A 22408-nucleotide genomic window follows, 5' to 3' on the forward strand; every position below is an offset into this window, starting at 1 on the left:
AACGACGGTAAGTATTTCCCTCAGTTTGAGAACCAAGGTATCAATCCGGCGGAAGAGTATCTCAAGATCCTGCACAAACACAAAAGCTTGCACCCAACGCTATGAAGGGGTTGTCAATCCCTTATATATTGTTTGCCAAGTGAGAACTGAAAGCAACAAAGTAACAAAGCAAAGTAAAAGCGGAGATGTAAACGATGGATGTGAATATACCCGGGGGCCGTAGTGTTTACTAGTGGCTTCTCTCATGAAAGCAAGTAGACGGTGGGTGAACAAATTACTATCGAGCAATTGATAGAACTGTGCAGAGTCATGACGATATCTATGCAATGATTATTTCTATAGGCATCATGTCCGAAACAAGTAGACCGATACTTTCTGCATCTACTACTATTACTCCACACGTCGACCACTATCCAACATGCATCTAGTGTATTAAGTCCATAAGAACAGAGTAACACCTTAAGCAAGATGACATGATGTGGAGGGATAATCTCAAACCAATGATAAAAACCCCATCTTTTTACCCTTGATGGCAACTGCTTGATGTGTGCCTTGTTGCCCCTACTGTCACTGGGAAAGGTCACCACATGGCAGAACCCAAAACCAAGCACTTCTCCCATTGCAAGAATCATAGATCTAGTTGGCCAAACAAAACCCAAGACTCGGAGAGACTTACAAGGATATCAAATCATGCATATAAGAAATCAGCAAAGACTCAAATATATATCATAGATAATCTGATCCCAAGTCCACAATTCATCGGATCTCGACAAACACACCGCCAAAGAAGATTACATCGGATAGATCTCCATGAAGATCATGGAGAACTTTGTATTGAAGATCCAAGAGAGATAAGAAGCCATCTAGCTACTAACTACGGACCTGTAGGTCTGAAGTGAACTACTCACGAGTCATTGGAGGGGCGATGATGATGATGAAGAAGCCCTCCACCTCCAAAGTCCCCTCCGGCAGGGTGCCGGGAAGGGTCTCCAGATGAGATCTCGCGGAAACGGAAGCTTGCGGCGGCGAAAAAGTATTTTCGAGGCTCCCCTGATTTTTTGCGAAATATTTGGGAATTTATAGGCCAAAGATCTAGGTCAGGGGGTGGCCAGGGAGGCCACAAGCCTGCCCACCGCCGCCTCCCCCGTGGTGGCGGAGTGGGGGCTTGTGGGTTCCCTGGAGCCCACCTGGCTTGGCCCAAAAGCCCCGTGGATTTCTTCCATTCGGGAAAAAATCATTTCGGGGTTTTCTTCCGTTTGGACTCCGTTCCAAAATCAGATCTGAAAAGAGTCAAAAACACGGAAAAAACTGGAACTGACACTTGGCACTGAATTAATAAGTTAGTCCCAAAAAGATATAAAAGGTACATAAAATATACAAAGAAGGCAAGATAACAGCGTGAAACCATCAAAAATTATAGATACGTTTGAGACGTATCAGCGGGCGCGGCAGGCGAGGAGGGGTGGGTGGTTGTTTGGGCGGGAGTTGGTTGCGGCCTGGCAGGTGGCGCGGGAGGAGAGGCTGCGGTGCGGGAGCCGACGGGCGCGATAGATCCCGCGGAATGAGCGGGAGGCAGGTGGGTAGGTGGAGGCGGCGATCCTGGGGTAGGATTGTCTGTGGCGGCTGCGAAGGGAAAAGTGTGTTCATCGAAAACGATGTGCCGAGAGGTGATAACGCGCCGTGTGGAGAGGTCAAGGCATTGGTATCCTTTGTGTTCCAAGGGTAGGCCAAGGAGGACGCAGGGAGTGGAGCGAGGGGAGAGCTTGTGTGGTGTAGTAGCATATAGGTTGGGGTAGCACAAGAAGCCAAAGACGCGCAAGTGTTCGTACGCCGGATGCACGTCATAGAGGCAAAAATGAGGTGTAGTGTGGTGTATGGCGCGAGAGGGGCGAATATTGAGGAGAAAGGTGGCGGTTTGAAGGGCCTCGACCTAAAAGTGAGGTGGCATATGCGCGTGAACGAGAAGAGTGCGGACGATGTCGTTAGTGGAGCGAATGACACGTTCGGCCTTGCCGTTCTGCGGGGATGTGTGGGGGCAGGACAGACGCAAGGAGGTGCCGTGGGTGCCAAGAAAGGAGCGGAGCGCGACGTTGAGGAACTCGCCGCCATTATCGCATTGGACACACCGAATGGGAACGCTGAACTGTGTGAGCACGAAGGCGTAGAAGCGCTGGAGGACGCCGACGACGTCAGATTTGGCACGCAGTGGGAAAGACCATACAAAGTGAGAGTAATCATCCATTATTACCAGATAGTACTTGTAGCCGGAACAACTGGGGATGGGTGATGTCCAAAGATCACAGTGAATGAGCTGAAACGGCAACGTTGTAAAACTAAGTGAATTGGAAAAAGGCAGTCATGGCTGCTTCCCTAAGCGACAAGCTTCACATGAGCTAGAGGGGGTAGGGAGTTTATTACAATCGGGAAGAAAAAGCGAGGATAGGCGAGAGAGGGAGGTGCCACTCGGGTGCCCTAAGCGGCGGTGCCAAAGATCGTCGACGCCAGTGAAGAAGGCCGACGAAGGTGCTGAGGGTCTTGAGCCGCCGAACTTGTAGAGAGGACCGAAGGTATTGCACCGCATGATGAGTGTACGTGTGGCCAGATCCTTTAAAGGAAAACCAAGGGGGTCAAATTCGACAGGGACAGAATTATCAATTGTAAATTGACGGACGGAAACGAGATTAGGAACCAGAGCTGGCGAGATGAGAACGTTGCGAAGATATAAAGGGCGAGAGGAGGAGTGGAGGGAAGTGGAGCCAGTGCGACGACAGGGACGCGGGATCCATTGCCAACGATGATAGGAGGATGCTGCTCGAAGACAGAACAAGACATGTCGAGGTTACCTGCGTTGCCCGTGATGTGGGAGGAGGCCCCGGTGTCGAGGTACCAGTCGGCATTGCCGGGCGGCTGCAGGGTCATCTAGTTCATGGTGGAGTAGAGGGCCGCCGGATCCCAGGAGGGTTGTTGTGGTGGTGGTGCAGGACGCGCGGGGGAGCTGCTGTAGAACACATGGTAGGCCTGCTGTGGGGCACCGGGCCTGGGGCCAAGAACGCCGGCGGCGTTGGGAGGGACCCAAGGCGCGCACGCCGGCCGGAGGGAAAGGCGCACCCCAGGGCGCAAAGTACCCCATCCAGGGCGTCTGCGCCGGAGCCCCGTCAGCGGAGGGACTAGGGTGACCGCGCCCACCGTTGTAACCGCGGCCACGACCACGTCCGCCGGCGCCGCCGCGTCCACGGTCAGGGTGACCGCCGTCGCCGCTACTGCTATTGCCGCCACGGTCCATGGATGCCTTCCCACGGTCGCCGCTGGTGTCGTTCTCGGGGGAGCTGCCGCCACGATCGTTCCCAGGAAGCCCACCGCCGCCGAGCCCGAGGGCGAGAGCACTGGAGCCATCGGCGCGGTCACGTGCATCCAGGTTGAGCTCCTCGAGGAGGAGCCGGGAGCGAGCTTGGGTGAACGTGGGGAAGGGAGTCTGCATGGGGAGGACCGTAGCGATCACCTGGTACGTGCGAGAGAGGCCATGGAGTAGTTGGAGCGTGAGAGTCCGGTCCGTCACAGGCTCGTTGACGTCGGCCATGTTGTCCGCGAGTGCCTTGAGGCGCCCGCAGTATTCGGCGATCCGCAGATCGCCTTGAGTGAGGGCGCGGAAGGCGGCCGTGAAGTGGACGGCCTGCGCGGGCTGGTGGGCGAGGAAGAACTCGTCGAGCTTTGCCCAGGCCCGATACGCGGTGTTGCCGTCGCCGCCTATGACCTCGTAGAGAGCGTCGGTGATGGTGGCGTAGATGAGGAGGAGCAGGGTGAGATCGGCATGGCGCCAGGCCGGAGTCTGTAGGGCGGGATCAGAGTAGTGGGCGACATGGCTGGCGACCGAATACATGGAAAGGACGCAGCGCCAGAGCTCGCGCCATTTGGAGTAGCTGCCGGTCTGAACGTCCAGCTTGAAGGGGATGAGGGTGCTGATGTTGGTGAGATTGTGGATGGAAGGGACGTCGGCGAGAGGAGAAGGAGCCGCCGTGGGGAGTGGTGGGGCAAGAGGCAGCATAGTCATGGCGGCGGGCGCAGGGGCGGGTGGTGCGGAAGCAACGGGGAGGGTGTGATCGGGGGCGATCACTAGGGGCGAAAGCGGAGAGGTGGTGCCGTTGTGGGCGCTGGAGGAGGAAGAGTCGTCGGTCTCCATGGAGGGCTAGCAGGAAGGAGGCTCTGATTATCAAGTTGGATTGAGGAATTATGCACACACAGTACCTTTCATACATGCCTACGAAGGGGTTAAATAGTACAGTACAAGAGTATCCTAACTGCCCAGCTATACAAGTGACGTGCAGATCATGGAGTAACCGAAGTGGAGCACGTCTTGTGCTGTACGTAGGACTCGGCGCTAGTGGGACTTGGTCCTGTGGCCCCAGCGGCAGGCTTCCAACAGTTAGGTGCTCCCGGAGAACGAACACGACCCTTCAAGACGGATTTGGGCCAAATCGAACACGACCCCATTAATAAATTGGGAGGTTTGACCGCCCCCAAACTCATCCTGTAAAGCAGTAGAGCACCGCCGCCGATCTGATCCCACACTTCCGCCTTCCCTAGATGTTCTCGTCTACTCGGCCGCCTTCGCATCGCACGTCGTCCTCTCAAGCCCATGATGAGCAGCTCTGGGGATCCGAAGAGAAAAGCCATGTGCCGGTCGGTGTGGCTCCGGCGGCAGCGAGCCAAAACGAGTTTGTGCCTCTGCAACCCTGTTCTTCACCTTCGTCTGGCCTGCTTAAAGCCTCGGATGACATCTCTTGCTCAAAATTGGATTTTTAGGACTGTTTAGGGTTTGCCCCCGTCGTTGTTCTGATCGTTTTAGAAGAAAAAGTTTCTATTTTTCTTAATAGATTGGGGCTGGCGGTTGGTTGGAACTGGATTAGGATGGAGCATATAAGTGTATAAATATTTTCTGATGTGGATCTGTAGACGAATAAAAAGATTGTTTTGGGGTTGATCTGGGTTCGTGCACTAGCATTGATTTTGTTGCCCGCTTATAAATTTTGTTTATTGATGCGGATGAAAATGGATCCTTTTTGGCTTTCGTAGACCAGGGAAAAGAGTTCATACATGCCTTTTTTTGGGATATGAATCCATACATGTCTACTGCAGTAATTGAGAGTTCTGCTTCGTATGCTGCTTGTGTGGTCACCTCCAAAATACCTTAGGCCTGTTTGGATGTTGGTATTGTGGCAAGGAATTGGAGAACTGGAACTGAGCCTTGTCGACTCGGCTGCTTGGATGTATTCGGAATTGCGCATTGGAATTGAGGCCCATTACTACAGAGTCATATAGCGCAACTAAACAAGGGCTTCCAAAATCAGAGCCTCCCTTCTCCATATTAGGTGGAAATTGAGTCTTATCCCTTTATGTATGAACTTCCGACATCATTGCCGGTCTCCAACGAACACCGCGAGTCCTGGCCAACCACTGCCCCTGCTGGGGGTTCTCCCAACAGCCGCCTCCTCCTGTTCTCATTCCCCACCGGCTGCCTCTGCCGCTGGAGGTTCCTCACCGACCACCTCCAATGCTGCCACTTCCCCGTCTTCCTCACAGCTGGCAACTACTCCAGCCCTTGTGTCCTCTATCCAAGTTGTCATTACTCCAACCCATGCCATGTGTTTGCCCCCCATGGTCACGGGCTCATGGTGTTCTCCACCGATGCACTGCCGAATGGTTAAGGGAGCCTTGTCTTAAATTCTGGCATTCCAAAAAAGGTAACCAAACAACACTTGGCCCTTTTGGACTTCTGGCTGTGGTTCTATTCTATAGTTTCATTAGCCATCCAACCATTACCATTGAAATCACTAACCAATACCAATTTAGTCAGTGTTGAAATTGGAAGCCACTTTAATTAGTCAGTAGGCACTCTATCCGATCCCCTAAAAACAGAGGAGCAAAACGGCGGAGTAAACTTAGTGGAGTATTCTTACTCCTACTCCACTAAGTTTTGGCCGGACCTAGCCAAACTCCTAAATTTAGTGTAGTAAAAAAGAATTTCTCATAAGTTCAAACATAGATTCGATTGAAACAAACCAAAATTTGACACAAACTTCCACGGAAACATAATCTAATTCAAACTTGAACATGAACTAAATTGCCTCATCGCTTTCCAACTTTGTGAGCTCGAGCCAATCGGCCCTAAACATGCCATCTACGCCTCGTCGGCGGCCTCCGCCGCGAGCTGCTCCCTCGTCTCCCGTTCGTCCCTTACCACCACCGCAGTCACCACCCCAGCCGGCGGCGGGTTGTCGAGCTGCGACATCTCCTGCCACTGGGGAGGAGGGGGCAGCGGGGATTGTGGAGGAGGAGAGGCAGAGGAGCGTGAATAATTTTTACTCCGCCGCCGAGTGGTGGAGTAAGGCCCAGTTCTTTTCACCCTGGATTCTAGAGAATCACGATTATGGAAAATTCTCCCAGAATCTGCTTCTCCCAGAATCTGTGGTCGAGTTCTTTTCAGAGATTGTAGTTTGAGATTCTGAAAAGTGTTGTGTGTTGTAATGTCTATACTGCCCTTAGATAGAAGTTGTTTGCTGAATTGTTAACACTTTGTTGTTTCTAACAGTGACGAAAGTGTATTTTATGAATGGCATAAAAATTGCTAAATATTACAATGGGTGTAAAGTTTTGTTCATGACGGCAAGTGCATAAACTAAAAAAAGACAATACTCTCAAGGTACAAGACTAGCAGCAATCGCCTCACGTGTTGCGTTCATGGTACCATCATCTTCTGGTGGTAGAGCGTTGGCACCTGTAAACGGCAATGGAGGTTGCACGTATGCATCATTGTCAAACTTGTCGAAATGCTCATCACGTAACTTGCTATCACGGATCCAATTGTGGAGACACATGCATGCAGTGACAATCATTTTTTGGGTCTCCGGTTTGTACCGAGGTATGCCTTCGAGAATTCGCCATTTCATCTTCAGAACACCAAATGTTCTTTCGATGACATTTCGCAAAGAAGAATGTCGATGGTTGAATGTCTCATATCTCCCAACTAGTTGGTGTTGTTGGAAATCTGGTACATGGTATCGTTGCCCTTTGTATGGTGCTAGATAACCAACCTTGTTTGGATATCCGGAGTCGACAAGATAATATTTATCTACAGTAGGACATCAACATAAGACATTATAAATTTATAGCATACCATGTATATTACTATATGGGCACATGAGAGAGATTACCTGTGGGGGGTTGTGGAAAGTGATCATAACGAACTATGGCATCGCTCCATACACGTGTGTCATGAACAGATCCGGGCCATCCGGGAACAACAAACGTGAACCTCATATCAAAATCACACACTACCATAACATTTTCACTTGTGTAACCTTTTCTATTCCTGTGTTGGGGCTCCAACTCTTTGGGCACAATTACCTTGATGTGTGTTCCATCAATGGCTCCAATAGCATGTTGAAAATGAGGCCAAAACTTTGTTTTTGTAAGTACTGGGTGCGGTTCAGAGAAAGTTGGATCAATTGGTCTAATGTAATCGCCAGCCATGCGGTCTACACACTCCAAAACCTCGTGAAATTTTTTGTTAATGACTGAACGACTATGTGCAAACCGATCCGCGACATTATCAGTGGTTTGACATGTACCGACAGTCCATAAAAATTGTGCCAATGCCTCTTTTGATGATATGTTGGAAGTTGGCTCAAGCCCATAGCTCTGAACTAGCAGATCATGCAATGTGCGAAACACTGACCTCCTCATTCTAAACATCGCATAGAAAGTTTTTGCATCTTTCTCCTTGTCTTCTACCCATTGGAGGCCTGTAAAAAGATGTAACTTTCTTGGTGCATACGGTAGTGTCATACTTGACGACGCTACATCCATAGCAAATGCAACCATTGCCGCCTCAAATTCTTTATCATCTTGTTTCTTTTTGGCAATCTTTTTGGAAATATCCATCTGCCAGAACAACATGCACAACATGACAAAAACAATACCTTTATCTCCAATGCCCACCACTCATTTGTAGCAGCAATAGTCTTCGTATGCTCATCTCTTCCTAGGCCAGATGCTTGCTGGATCAATGTCTTCCATGTATTGTAGTCGCTCCTACACACACTCCACCTATTTTTGATTTGCCGGGTTGAATAGTTTCTTCCGGAGCGTTCATTGAACTTTTTATGCAAATTAGCTTGTCCTATGTCCGACAAAAAGCTGCCGCTGCGATTATTTCCTCGAACCTCCTCTACGCAAGCAGTCATATAAATTGTATGAGCAGCACTATCCCAATTTGCTTTGGGCTCTTTAACTTTCTCCATCTACCATTATTATTCAACATTACCACATTAGCAGCAGGAAACATTGACAACACTATCTAGCACTATCTAGCAATACATTGACAGCAGGAAACATTGACAGCATTGACAGCACTATCCCAAATTGTATGAGCAGCACTATCTAGCAATACAGTGTGTTCAAGCAGCAAATCCATCCATCCATCCATCTAACAAATAAGCAGCAAATCCATCCATCCATCTAACAAATAAGCAGCAAATTCATCCATCCATCTAACAAATAAGCAGCAAATTCATCCATCCATCTAACAAATAAGCAGCAAATCCATCCATCCATCCATCTAACAAATAAGCAGCAAATCCATCCATACATCTAACAAATAAGTAGCAATATCTGTTTACAGTATCTGTTTACAGGGAAGAAGAACGAAGCTCACAGCGGGGTGGGGCAGACTGCAGGGTGGGCGGGGCGGGGCCTGGCCGGCCGGAGGCGGGGCGGGGCCGGCCGGCGGCGGGGCAGGGCGGCCGGCGGCGGGGCGGGGCGGGGCCGGCCTGAGGAGCAGGGCGGAGGCCGGCCTGACGAGCGGGGCGACGGGGCCTGCCGGCGGCGGGGCGGGGCCGGCCTGAGGAGCGAGCGCAGATGCGGCCTGAGGAGCGAGCTCAGATGCAGAGGCGAGGTGGGGAGCGAGCGCAGATGCGGGGCGTTTTGGTTGACTGCTCGGTGGCATTTTGCCTGTAATTACGTGGTACAATAGGGGTATGGTATTAATCCGAAAGGTTTTCTTTTGTGGGACTTGGTAGAATCTTGAGATTGTGGGAGAAACCAGGTTTTTCTCAGATTTTGAATTGCACTGAGATTCTGCAGAATCTGATTCAGATTTTGGTAGTTCATTCGAGTTCTTTTGGCTCGGGATTTTCGGGACTGAGATTCTATAGAATCTGCTCAAAAGAACTGGGCCTAAATATAGGCGCGGGATAAGTGGTGGAGGAAATTTTTTACTCCTCTATGGGTTTTAGGGGTTCGGCTAGGTCCGGGTTAGAGGAGTGAAACTGGCTTTTTACTCCTCTAACCGGTTTTAGGGGATCGGCTAGAGTTGGCCTTACTAATACCAACATCCCAACAGATTTTTAAGGAAGAGTCCTTTACACTAAACATCTTTCACTTGTCTGGTGTAGATCTATAGACGAATGAAACGGTTGTTTTGGTGCAGATATTGGGTTGTTTGTAAAAAAAAATTGGTGCGCACAAAAATGATTTTTTTAAGCCAGCATATAACTGCCAGGCTTCCACGAATGCTTTGTTTAGCACCCTGGTATGACGACCTCCAGTCCCCATTGAGTAGGCCTGATTTGGTGTGACCTGATCCTTGGGCTATAGCAGCCCCAACAGGCCCTGTAGGAGCATGAAAGGCGTACTGATGTGAGCAGTCTTACTAACCTGCGCTGCAAAGCCCCCTTGACACAGCTAGGTTGTGCCAATCATTTCTGTGGTTGCCGCCAGATCTGGAAGGCGCGCACAAGTCCAAGCCTGGAGCACACAGACTACATTTCACATCACTCTTCCAAGTCCATAGCTCCGTCCACAATCTGTGACCATTGGACCACATCAGTTGAAGTTTCTTTGACGAACACACCACCAATTGAGCGAACCTTCCAGCACCTGCCAAAAACTGCCACACTTCCTTTGAAAAACAGGCCAGCCGTGATCCGCGGTGGTAGTGGTGGGGAGTGTCAGGAGGCGAGAGGTTCTAATTTTGAATTAGAGAAGAGAGCAGACACGCCCTTCAAAACTATTTTTCATACGACAGAACTTCCATTCATTTTTTTATTAGTTGTATTTGACATGAAACTTGAGTTGTTTGAGCAAATTTAGTCGCTCATCTTTGGTATATGCTATCCTGCTTGATATCGTCCTGTTGTAGATTATCATGGATTGCGGCTTTCATTAGCTACAACAAAGTGTCCACCTTGCCAAGAACGTGACAATTCAGAGGTTGCCAAAGACACTATGCGAGTGATTGAGCTCGATAAATTTCCCGAGGTATGAAATGAAGTGCTGATTCTGAAATAATCTGTTTGCATCTAACAGTTTGCCATTGCCTTAAGCACAGGGCACCTATGAAACGTAATTGTTGAAATATAGTTGTTGACTCATATCTACTTTTCCCTAGTATAAATACACGTATTTCTAGAAATGGACCAAGAATTAATGGGGTGTATGAGAAACGTTCATTCAAACTATTACTCCCTCCATTCCACAATGTAGTGCGCCTGCGCTTCCCGGAATCCAAGTTTGACCATCAATTTAACCAACCAGACCGATTGCTGCGGGAACAAAAATTATACCACTGAATTCGTATCGTGGTTAAATTGATGGTCAAACTTGGATTTCGGGAAGCGCAGACGCACTACATTGTGGAACGGAGGGAGTAGAAACTTACCCTGTAGCGGTTAGTTAGGTGGTTATCACAACTTCAGCAACATCCATTGAAAATATTGTATGACAGATGATGTGGAAGATTTAACCAACCATTTTTCCGGCAATCTAATTAGTATGCACTAACTGATGGTAGAAGATCTCATTTACCTGGGTAATTATGTAAGAGCGGGACGTGTAAGCCGGACTAAGGATTTTTTTTTTGGTGAAGAGTGGGGAAGGCTAAATGAGCTGTATTTTTTATTATGGGTCTTTTGTTTGTTTGTTTGTTTGTGTAGATTGCACTGGATGGTTGTTCGGGGGCATTTATGTTTTCTGTCTTGTACCCCTGCCAGTTTTAAGGAACTCTGTTATAGTACATCTTTCACGTCTCATCTGTCCCAAGTACTTGTGCTAAGATGTACTCCCTTCGTATCATAATATAAGATATTTTTGTACGCTAGTTTAGCTTACAAAAACGTCTTATTTTTTATACAGAGGATGTAATTAATTATGTATCTATTGTCTAATCCAAGTGAAGTATAAATTTGATTTTTTGAACTTTCAACCTGTTGTTTTTGCAGGATATCTTGCATCACATACATTCCCTTGTGCCACTGCGCGATGCTGCTCGTGCTGCCTATGTCTCTCGTAGATTTTTACGCTCATGGAAATGCTTTCCTAACCTTACATTCAATTGGAAAACTTTGGGGTTGAATATGCATGAGGGCACGCCATATGAGAGAGCAAAGAAAATTGCGGACAGAATCTACCACATACTCAAAAACCACTCTGGCATTGGGGTGAAAACACTTAAGCTCCAAGTTCATTCATGCAACAATGTCATCACGGCTAACCTTCTTGGCATTTGGCTTGAAACTGCTGTTAAGTCTGGAATCGTAGAACTTGCTGTGGACCTTCCTCAAGATCACAATGCGAAGTACGACTTTCCATGTTCGGTTTTATCTTGTGCTGCAACCTCAATTCAGTCTCTCGCCCTCTCGTCTTGTGCTTTTCATCCGACGATAATAATTGGCTGCTTCAGAAACTTGAGAAGTCTATGTCTGAAACTTGTTCTCATTACCGAGGAGGAACTAGGATGCTTTTTCTCCTGTACAATTTCCTTAGAGAAGTTGGAAGTTTCCCAGTGCAATGAGATAACTTTGTTGAAGATACCTCCTCATCTGCATCAGCTTTGTATCCTGCGGGTGTTTCTATGCCAAAGGCTGCAGGTGGTAGAAATTTATGCTCCAAAGGTAGCCACGTTTATGTTCCGTGGGCCGCCGACGAAAATATCAATCACCAACCCGTCTCAACTGAGGATCATGACCATGGATGGTTCATTTCATGCTGGCATGTTCCACCATGCTCTGACCAAGCTTCATTCCATCACGTCGAATCTTCACACACTTGTCTTGTGCTTATTTAGAGAGGTTTGTGCTGTAATCTATTTCTTCCATACTTTACTAGCAAAAGGCCCGTGCGTTGCAATGGGGAGAAAAAAATACCACACGGTTTTAATCTTTTTACAATCATTTTGATTTATTACAATAATAAGCTAACAAACTAATGTAGTCAGTCATATCCTATTTTGTTGAGAAATCAACCCGTCCGTTGTTAATTCCATCATGATGAGAAATTGAGCGGGACAAGCAAAGCAAAACAAAGAGGCTACGTGAATTGATCAATGGACTGTTATCTTATTTCACTCATGGGGTAGAGAATGTGGGATCGGATGACAAACTGAAGGTGATGTTTCATTCTCTCTCTACAACAGTGCAATCTTACATTCAATACATTCATTCATCAGCAAACAAATTCCCATAAAATAAAATTTCTTGCCGGTGCTTGGCACACGGTTGGAGGCATGGGGAGGGGATCTCACCAGATGATGAGTTCCTGCCGGAGGAGGGGATACGATGAGGGGAGCAAGGGGGGTTAGGCGCCTCTATCTGTCCTTAAGGAGTCGCTGTTGCCGCGCCATAACCTCGGAGTTCTCCATATGAGCCATGGAGGCCCGCCTCCACCTGCAAGTACTTCGCTGCGCCGCGCCTTATCCGCGCGCCGTCGCCGTTTTGCATCGAGCAGACGCATCACCCCAAGTCGCTGTAGTTGTCGCGTTGATTTGATTCAGAAGCTGTGCTCGAGCGCCAAAAGGGGGGCAGCAAGCGGGCAGAGGTACGACCGCGGAGGCGGGTGGGTTGAGATCGACAACAGTGGTGGTTGAGGTCGGCCGCGGCGGCGAGTGATGTGGCAGCGGCCTGGGCACATGCCAGGGTGGATCAGGATCGACGCGATGCACTCGAGCGCCGCAACGGGGGCAGTGAGCGGGGAGAGGTACAACCGCGGAGGCGAGTGGGTTGAGATCGACAACGGTGGAGGTTGAAGTCGGCCGCGGCGGCGAGTGGTGTGACGGCGGCCTAGGCACAGGCCAGGGTGGCCCAAGGTCGATGGGAGGAGGCGATGCGTACGGGTATAATTTTTGCAGCGAATCGTTTTTTCTTTTGTGATGCAGATAAATGATAGAGCGCGGGTTGAATAACAAAAAATACAGATTTTTTTTAATAAAAATACAGCGGTGGGTTTTCTGACGGAAGCAATAGCCACTTTATTATTAGGTGGTATAGAAATTGCTAACTAGCTACATGTATATGATACTTCTACTTTGAGACATAACAAACCTTGACATCTCTTTCTTCAGGCCTTCAATACTCCAGCATCAGCTGACAAATTCCTCCAGCTGAGGCACTTGAAGACTTATTGTTGTAGCAGTCAATTCGAAAGCTTTGATTTTTTATCTCTAATTTCCTTTCTTGAAGCTTGTCCTCTACTAGAAACTTTCTTCTTATCGGTAAGTATGATTACTCCTCAGATCTATACCTATCAAAACTTACATATCTCCTTTGGTTCGCATGATTCTAAAAACACATGAATGGGATAGAAATGCATGTGCAAAACAGAGGATTGGTAAAGAGAATTCTGTCGACTTGGGTGTTTTGTTCACATGAATTAAAAAAAATACAGGAATCCTAATAAAGATGGTAAATTAAAGTCAAACCACATGAATATTTCTAGTTAGAATGTTATTATTGTTACAGAGTATTGGTATTGGTCTAGAAGTTCTTATTAGGCTATGTTTTCTTCCTTGTACGCCAAGTCTTGTGCAATACATGTATGCCCTTTGGTCTACAATAGAGATAAGTTGCACCCATAACTTGGTATTTGAGCCTATGGTCTAGGTATTTTCTTCCTTTCGACACTGCACCTCGTCCCATGATCGGATTTTTTTTTTCTGGTCTCAGTGATCAATCTTGATCTCTCCCCTCCGACTGTTTTTTGGTCTCACATCCTAACCTGATTCAACCCAGGTCGATTCTTACCGTCGATCTCTCCACCCCCCTTCAGATCTGGCCTTTAAGCTCGGCGGCTATCGGGGCGCTTGCACCAGCCGGTCGCCACTTCTTTCCCTGATCAAGGCACCAGCTGCTGCCTCTCCAACCCGACCTGCACGCTGGCCCGCCATCCGTGTCTCCCTCCAGGCCGCGCCACCCTCAGCTGCTGCCGTTTACTGTGCAGTCCCACAACATGCCTCCTGGATCGAGTTGCTTGCGCCAGCCGGCTGACAACCAGTCCTCTCGCCGGTGGTCCTTCCAGGTGACCCAAGCCCCTCACGCTGGCGGCCCTCTGCGCGTGAGTGCGCTGCTCCTTACATGTGTTTGTGCAGCGCATGGCTCTCTCTAGCACGCCCGCTTGCTGTTTGCTTTGCTTGCTCCGGTTGCTGCTTCTGTCTGCAGCTACTCCCCCTGATTGCTAATTGCTGCTGTCTCCTTGGCACTTGTATGTGTCTGTCCTGAGACGGATTTGTTTCCTTTAGCTCAAAAGAAAACCAAGTAAATCATTGGACAACTTTTCTCCCTCTCTGTCCGGTGATTTTTCTAGCCCCTTGCTTACTCCGTCTTGCACACGCACATATCATCGATGTTTCGTGCTTATCCCCTGGTTGCTATGGCATCTCACCTCCACGGCTTTCTCTGCAACCTCCCCTGCAGGCATGATGTCTCCTACTCCCTCAGTAAACTAATATATGATGTTTACATTAGTTTACAGAGGTTTTCCATCCTCGTGTTTGCTTCCTAGCTTTGCCTTTCTTGCCGATGCATCCACCAAAATCGTTGCTCTTTCGTGTTTCCATGCCATGTCTGTCCATGCCACCAAAATCGTTGCTCTTTCGTGTTTCCATGCCATGTCTGTCCATGCCATGTCTGTCCATCAAACCATTATACGTCAGCCTTTTTCTGCTCCGGGTCCTTTTTATATAACTTGGACGCTGATAATGTGTGATAAACGTTCACACGTGTGATGGGAGCAACATCCATCCACACGGCTATAACACATAGATTGCAGTCACATCATCGCATTCATACATGTGTGTATCTTTTTGGATTTCTGATTTTTAAAATGTTTTATTTTTAAAATGAAAAATCTGATTGAAGATTCATTTTCACCACTAAATCCATCGCGATGAGATCTTCGAAACTAGATCTCATATTAATATGTTTCGACTTTTTTTTGTTAAAAATTGTCATGTCTATTGCACATAAATTGCCATTGTGTTTACACTGAAGTTGCCATGATATGTTTCAGCTATTTTTTTCTACCTTTAAAAGTATTTTTTGGCATATTATAAAACGGGGAATCAAGAAACTAGACTTGCTGTGAACCATAAATTAAAATTACCATGATGAATTATTTTTTTAATATAGTACAGACGCAAACGCTCATACATATGCGCATACACTTACATGATGAATTACCTAAACTTATCATGATATATGCACTTAAATTTGCGGATGGTTCCTACAAAAAATAATTTCCATGATCAAAGTACTGGATTGTCATGGTCAAAATACTAAATTTACCATCATCCATCTTTTTCAGGAGGGGATGCCAGGATGAGACAAAGGTCCAATTAAAACAAGTATTAGGAGTTAAATCGGAGGCTCTTAGTGAGCGTTACTTAGGGCTTCCAACACTGGTTGGAAAGTTGAAAGAGAGAACATTCAAGTATGTTACGGAAAGCTCCAAAGGTAAAGTGACTGGCCGGAAAGGACAAGGGCTGTCCAAAGCTGCGAGGGAGGTTCTCATCAAATCTGGCCTTCAGGCCACACCGACTTTCACCATGAGTTGTTTTCACCTAACAAAGAAGATATGTCGGAGCCTGACTTCTATTTCTTCAAAATTCTGATGGGGAGCAATGAACGGTGAGAGGAAAGTGCACTGGATTTCGTGGGACAAAATGTGTACACCTAAGAGAGATGGAGGGCTTGGTTTTCGGGATCCGGAGGCATTCAATCAAGCTCTCTTGGCGAAGCAAGACTGGCGTGTTCTGCAAGCTCCATCCTCTCTGGTGGCAAGAGTGCTCAAAGCTCGGTATTTCCGAGATCACTCGATACTGTCAGCCACTTGTCCTTCAAATGCATCATATACCTTTTGGAGCATTATGTATGGGAGAGACTTATTAAGGGAGGGTTTGATTTGGAGAGTGGGAGATGGATCTAATATCCGCATTCATCATGACAATTGGATACCACGGAAAGGGAGTATGAAGCCATTGGGACAAGAATTTATACAGGGTATCACTAGAGTTAGCGACTTACTTACCTGTTCGGGAATGTGTTGGGACACACACAAGGTGGATGCCATGTTCTCGGAATCGGACGCGGCCGATATTAAGCAAATTCCTGGTGGCCTGAATATGCAGGATTACCAGGCTTGGAATTACACGAAGAATGGGGTGTTCAACGTGAGATCAGCTTACCATCTCAGGGTGTCCTTGACACGAGCAAGATCTGGACAGCCAGAGGGCTAGAGCTCGGTGGATAAACACAAGGGTTACCTTGCGTTGTGGGACACTAATGTTCCAGGCAAAGCTAAAATTCATATGTGGAGAATGATTAGAAATGGCCTTGCGGTGGGTGTAGAACTTCAACGGCGTCGAATTAAGCCTGGCGTTTTTTGTGTTGCGTGCGGCAGAGAGGAATCTATACTTCATAGATTTTGGACGTGCCAACATTCAGCCCAATTCTGACAGATGTTGCGCTCGGAAAAAGGAGTCTCGGTGGCAGCCCCATCGATCCAGATCGACTCCCAGGGCGCCTTATCTCGCTGGCTGCTGGGATGGTTTGCCGGTGCCGCTGACGACGAGAAGGAAGCAATGATGCAGGCTACATACGGGCTTTGGCTGGCCAGGAACGAAGCAAGGGAGGGAAAGAGGATTGCTACACCACATGCGATATTGGAATCTGTTACTGCTCTGTTACAGGAGTGGAGGAACACACATGAGAGGCCCGAGGATTTGCCAAAAAATATGCATATTCAGAGATGGGAAGTGTCGGAGGAAGGGTGGATTAAGGTCAATTCAGATGGCGCAATGACAAAATCTGCTACTAAGGGTGGCGGTGGAGCAGTGCTGCGTGACCACAATGGAGCGTTCCTTGTCGGTGCTAGCCATTTCTTCGGCGATGTTCGGGACGCGGAAGAGGCCGAGATCCTAGCCTGCCGGCGGGCTGTGCAGTTAGCAAGACAGAGAGGGATAGCCAAGATCCACCTTGAACTAGATAATCAAGGTTTGGTTATGATGCTGAAGGACCAACAGACCAACTTGGCTGCTGTGGGGCCTTGGATTCAGGAAATCAAATCGCTGCTGTCGTCTTTTGAAGCTTGTAGAGTGGACTGGGTACGGCGATCAGCTAATGGTGCCGCGCATAAGTTTGCGAAAGTTAGAGTAGGAGATAAGATTTGTAAGGTGTGGTTGGGGGTACCTCGGACTTTGTGTTAGCTGTAATTTCTGATGACATTCCTAGCTTTGTTAGCTAGTTAATAAAAGGATAGCAAGTTTAAAAAAAAACACTAAATTTACCAGGATGGATTATTAAAATTGCCATGATCCATGCATTGAATTTGTTGTGGTTAATTACTAAAAATTGCCATGATCAATTAATAAAAATTGTCGTAAAAAAAGATAAAACATGTCATGACAACTTTAGTGTAAACACTATAGCAACTTTGGTGTAAACATCATGACAACTTTTGGCCAATTTTTTTTATTAAAACATATCAATATGGGATCTAGTTTTGAAGATCTCGTCGAGACTGATTAAATGTTGAAAACGAAATTTTAATTGGATTTTTTAATTAGGAGATAAAACATTTTTAAGCCGAAAAGCAAACAGATTTCCGCTGATGTCATCTGTTTTGACGTGGCAAAATGGATGGTAATGGAGGCGTTTGAGTCATGTTGCTTCGTATCATAAGTGGGGCGTTAATATTTTTCTACAACTTTTGTGGCCTTTTCTAGCCCTTATCATTTCCTATGGTATTTTTTGTGGCCTTTTTTTGCATTGTTGATCTACGCCCATCCTCTTGCTGTCGAGTTTATTTCTTCGCATGTTTCTTGGGTTATGATTTTGTGTGCAATGCTTCATTCTTTTAATGTGTCTTCTTCTTTTGACCTCCTTTCAACATTCCTATGCACACAAAAAGTAAGACTGAGATTTTAGTCCCATAATACTCCCTCCATTTTATAATGTAGTGCGTTCGCGTTTTTTATGATTCAAGTTTGATCATAAATTTAACCAATGTGGACAACTATGGCGGGAGCAAAAATAATACCATTGAAAACTTCTTTGATTATGAATTCAATGGTATAATTTTTGCTTCCGCCGCAGCCACCCGCATTGGTTAAATTTGTGGTCAAACTTATAAATCTCAAAAAGCACGGACACACTACACTATGAAATGGAGGGAGTAACATGATATTTATACTCTTTTCATGTGATTTGAGTTTGATTTGACCCTTCTGTTTAGGATTCATGTATTCTTCCTATTTCTGTGAACATAACACCCAAGTCTGCAAGATTCTGTGTTTTGTATTCTTCTATGTTACAATTCCTGTTTTTTTTTTTTCTGTGTTTCTAAGGTCTAATTGATAGTGACATCAATACTGATGTTGTTCAGGTAAGTCGACATTATTTAAGGCCAGAGTCAGCTTCCCAAAAATCGGATGTAGATTCATGGCATATCAGGAAGATTCCTGGATTCCGCCATGACAAGCTTAAGAAAGCATCCATCACTGGAATCAACTCGTCAAAGAGCTTGATTGAACTAACATGTCAAATTCTTAAGAATTCCTCATCACTAGAATGCCTTGTGCTCGACACTACTAGTGGTTATAGTAATTCAGGCATATGTGAAAATATGGATAGAGAAGCAGTCATGGATGCCCTCGAAGGTGTCAAGGCTATCAAAAGACATGTTGAGGGTCAAGTTCCCGACGGTGTTGATGTCGAGGTTTTGAAGCCCTGTGACCGGTGCCATATTTCCAAACTCTGATGTCCATGCTATGTTGTACACCGATCTTGAAGGGCATGCGCTGTGTGTGGTCACATTTTTTTACCTTACAACGAGTCACACAGTAAGGAAATTGCCGCAGTTGGAGAATTTATTCTGTATGGTTGGTCAGACTTTTGGCCCTGGAAATGCAATTTATATATAACTAGCAAAAAAAGCCCGCGCGTTGCAACGGAAGAGAAAATAACACACGTTTTGAACGTAATATATTTTCACATGGCATCATATTTGTGTTGTTGACGATGGTCTCAGTGCTCACACAACGAAAACGCGTTTGAATGTACAATCAGTCGGAATAAGATGAGAAATATGTTGTTTCTCCCCACAAGATTTTTCAAAGGTGTGCATGTGTGGTTAACGATGTTTTCTTTTCTCTTAATTTGGTTTTAATTTAATGGATATTTATTGCGATTCGTATGGTCGTCGGAAAGAGAGAAAAAAAGACCGTGTACTACAGATTAAGTTTGCATAAAAATAATATTTAAGAAGTATTCAACAGCTAAAAATAACTTTCTATTTAGATTCTACACATTTTTTCAATCAAATTTCATATATAACATGTTAAAATCGGAGTTATAGTTTAAAAGATATGGATAATTTTGTTTTAGATAAAATATGGATTGATTAACTGAAAAGTCAGGTTTTTTTGTTAAAATAAAAAAATGTTTTGGCTGACTTAAATAGAGACGGCGGGTTGATTACGCGAAACATCAGAGAGTTTTTGCTGTAAAATGCAAAAAAACGGTTCGACTCTGACTAAAATATGGACCGCGGGTTAATTATCTAAAACTGTGAGGATTTTTCTGCAAAACGATAGAAAACGGTTCGTTCTGACTTAAAGTTGGACTGCGGGTTAATTAACTGAAACTGCGAGGGTTTTTCTACAAAATGACCCCGACGGACGACTGAAGCGCTGCGCGCTTTATTATTAGAGAAGATAATGTAGTATATGACCAGGCCGTGAACATATATTTTGGCTTATGTCCTTGTAGACACATTGATGCGGATGCCTAAAAGCTATGTCGATTGTGTGTAATTTTAAATTACTAGTCGTCAAGTCATGCACGGGCAAGCATGAGAATGTTTAAACAAATGTTACAATTCAACTATTATTAAAAGGGTTACGTGTGCTTTGTTGCGCTGTTGATGTTTTTTTTACTCCCTCTGTTTTAAAATACATCGTGTATTTATTTTTTTAAAAGAAAAAAATCTTTTAAGTTTGATTAAATATGTAGAGAAATGTATCAATATTCATAATACCAACTCGGTATCATTGGATTCATCATGTAACAATTTTTTATATTTTATTTATTGAGTAGACCTTCCATAACTTAATATAAAATATTTTTTTGACATTGTCTATGTCAAAAAGTTTTATACTAAGTTACAGAGATAGTATCGTGAATGTTGACATTTTTTACTCTGAACTTGGTCAATTTTTTTTTTTTACTTTTCAAACACTTAACATTTTGGAATTGAGGGAATATTTGGTTTGGTAAGTGTGCGACGTGGTGAAGTATGTTTTTTCTTTATTTAATGTGGTGTTTCGGTTGATCTTTCGTGGTGTGATTTTGTGTTATTTTCTAATCAATTCTTATTTATGTAAGGAAACTTTTTGGATTATTAACTACATGTATTATATTGGTGCTATAGTATTGCATGTTGGCACTACTTTTCTCTAATGGTGAGAGGATGTACTGGGTTGATATGTTTTTGTTGATTTGTTGCTGCAGATTGAATTGAGTAACAGCAAAATGTGAACCAAATTCAAAATCGTATACGTCAACCAAATATGAAAGCTTCAAAATTAGGAAGCATCTGAATTAAAAAAACTAAATGAGAATGCTCATTGAGAGATTGTTGATCTGGTCAAAATCGAGTGACCCGGGCTGGATTGATGAGCTACCGATGGTTCTTTGGTCAATCAGGACGACACCAAATCGAGCCATCGGCGAGACGCCCTTCTCCCTAGTTTATGGTCCGGAAGCAGTACTCTCCACGGAACTCACATACATGTCACCTTGAGTACAAACTTTCGATCAAGAACAACAAGAGCAGTTGCGGCGAGATGATGCCACGCCCTTCTCCCTAGTTTATGGTCCGGAAGCAGTACTCCCCACAGAACTCACATACAGGTCACCTTGAGTACAAACTTTCGATAAAGAAAAACAAGAGCAGTTGCGGCGAGATGACGCCACGCTCCTCGAGGAAGACCGTCTCCAGGCCGCGCTACGTGCAACGTCAAGCTTCTTAGACCAATTCTTTCTAGACCAATTGACAGTCTTTTGCAGAATTAGTTTAATCTCTCTATTGGTTAGCTCTACTTCACCACTAGACTGAGGATGATAGGGAGATGCAATTCTATGGTTGACATCATACTTAGCAAGCGTTTTACGGAAAGCACCATGAATGAAATGTGAACCACCATCAGTCATTAGATATCTAGGGACTCCAAATCTAGGGAAAATAACTTCTTTAAGCATCCTCATAGAGGTGTTGTGATCAACACTACTGGTTGGTATAGCTTCTACCCACTTAGTAACGTAATCAACCGCAACTAGGATATGAGTATACCCGTTGGATTTTGGAAAAGGTCCCATATAATCAAAGCCCCAAACATCAAATGGTTCAATGACAAGTGAATAATTCATAGGCATTTCCTGACGTTTACTGATATTACCTATTCTTTGACATTCGTCATAAGACAAGACAAACTTACGGGCATCCTTGAAGAGAGTGGGCCAATAGAAACCTGATTGCAATACCTTGTGTTCAGTTCTATCCCCCGCATGGTGTCCTCCGTAAGCCTCGGAGTGACACTTCTCTAGGATCTGTCCCTGTTCATGTTCAGGTACACAACGGGGTGGAGGAGGTCACCAGCCCGCCACTGACGCGCGATCGGCGTCAAAGGGCGAGGCGGCCGGAGCCGACGAGGCGGCCAGGGAGAAGGGCAAGGGTGCCACAGCTTCCAGGCCGGCTCCTAAGCGCCCGGCGACGGGTCCTCTAGCCGGAGTACGGGTAGGCGGCGCTAAGAAGCGCCGTGGTGGCGGCAGGAGGCAGGTGCCTATCGTCGCAGGGTAAGGGTTCCTCCCCCTTCTTTTATTTTTGCCTTGTGTGAAGCTCTGTTCCTTAAAGACGTCGCCCGACAGGGAGGTGGAGGACGTGGAGGAAGACACCACCTCTGCAGTCGAGCGGGCCGGCTAGGCAGCAGCCGATGCTGCCTAGAGGGAGCTTGAGGAGCAGTCCAAGCACCGGTGGGATGCGGCCGCGGGAAAGACGGCCGAGGGCCAGTCTCGCCCCAGCCGGGTCG

At 46.1% G+C, this 22408-nt stretch overlaps 1 protein-coding gene across 1 annotated transcript; it reads left to right on the forward strand.

The window, feature by feature from the left end:
- The first annotated feature begins 4417 nt into the window (after nucleotides 1-4417).
- On the forward strand, nucleotides 4418-19315 carry LOC123399834 (FBD-associated F-box protein At5g56370-like). The gene is made up of 5 exons (XM_045094219.1): nucleotides 4418-4712; nucleotides 10196-10314; nucleotides 11274-12122; nucleotides 13391-13540; nucleotides 18706-19315. Exons 1-5 carry the CDS (start codon nucleotides 4634-4636, stop codon nucleotides 19078-19080), a joined length of 1572 nt encoding a protein of 523 aa, XP_044950154.1. The 5' UTR covers nucleotides 4418-4633; the 3' UTR covers nucleotides 19081-19315.
- Nucleotides 19316-22408: the final 3093 nt, after the last annotated feature.

Source organism: Hordeum vulgare, chromosome 1H, assembly GCF_904849725.1.
Source record: "Hordeum vulgare subsp. vulgare chromosome 1H, MorexV3_pseudomolecules_assembly, whole genome shotgun sequence".
In the NCBI taxonomy this organism is placed as follows: domain Eukaryota; kingdom Viridiplantae; phylum Streptophyta; class Magnoliopsida; order Poales; family Poaceae; genus Hordeum; species Hordeum vulgare.

What these genes read in the sequence shown, in the direction of transcription:
- LOC123399834 (XM_045094219.1), top strand. Translation starts at nt 4,634, where the DNA reads ATGATGAGCAGCTCTGGGGATCCGAAGAGAAAAGCCATGTGCCGGTCG. An exon ending in GCGGCAGCGAGCCAAAACGA is followed by an intron (nt 4,713 to 10,195) that starts GTTTGTGCCTCT and finishes GTCCTGTTGTAG; the next exon opens with ATTATCATGGATTGCGGCTT. An exon ending in AGCTCGATAAATTTCCCGAG is followed by an intron (nt 10,315 to 11,273) that starts GTATGAAATGAA and finishes TTGTTTTTGCAG; the next exon opens with GATATCTTGCATCACATACA.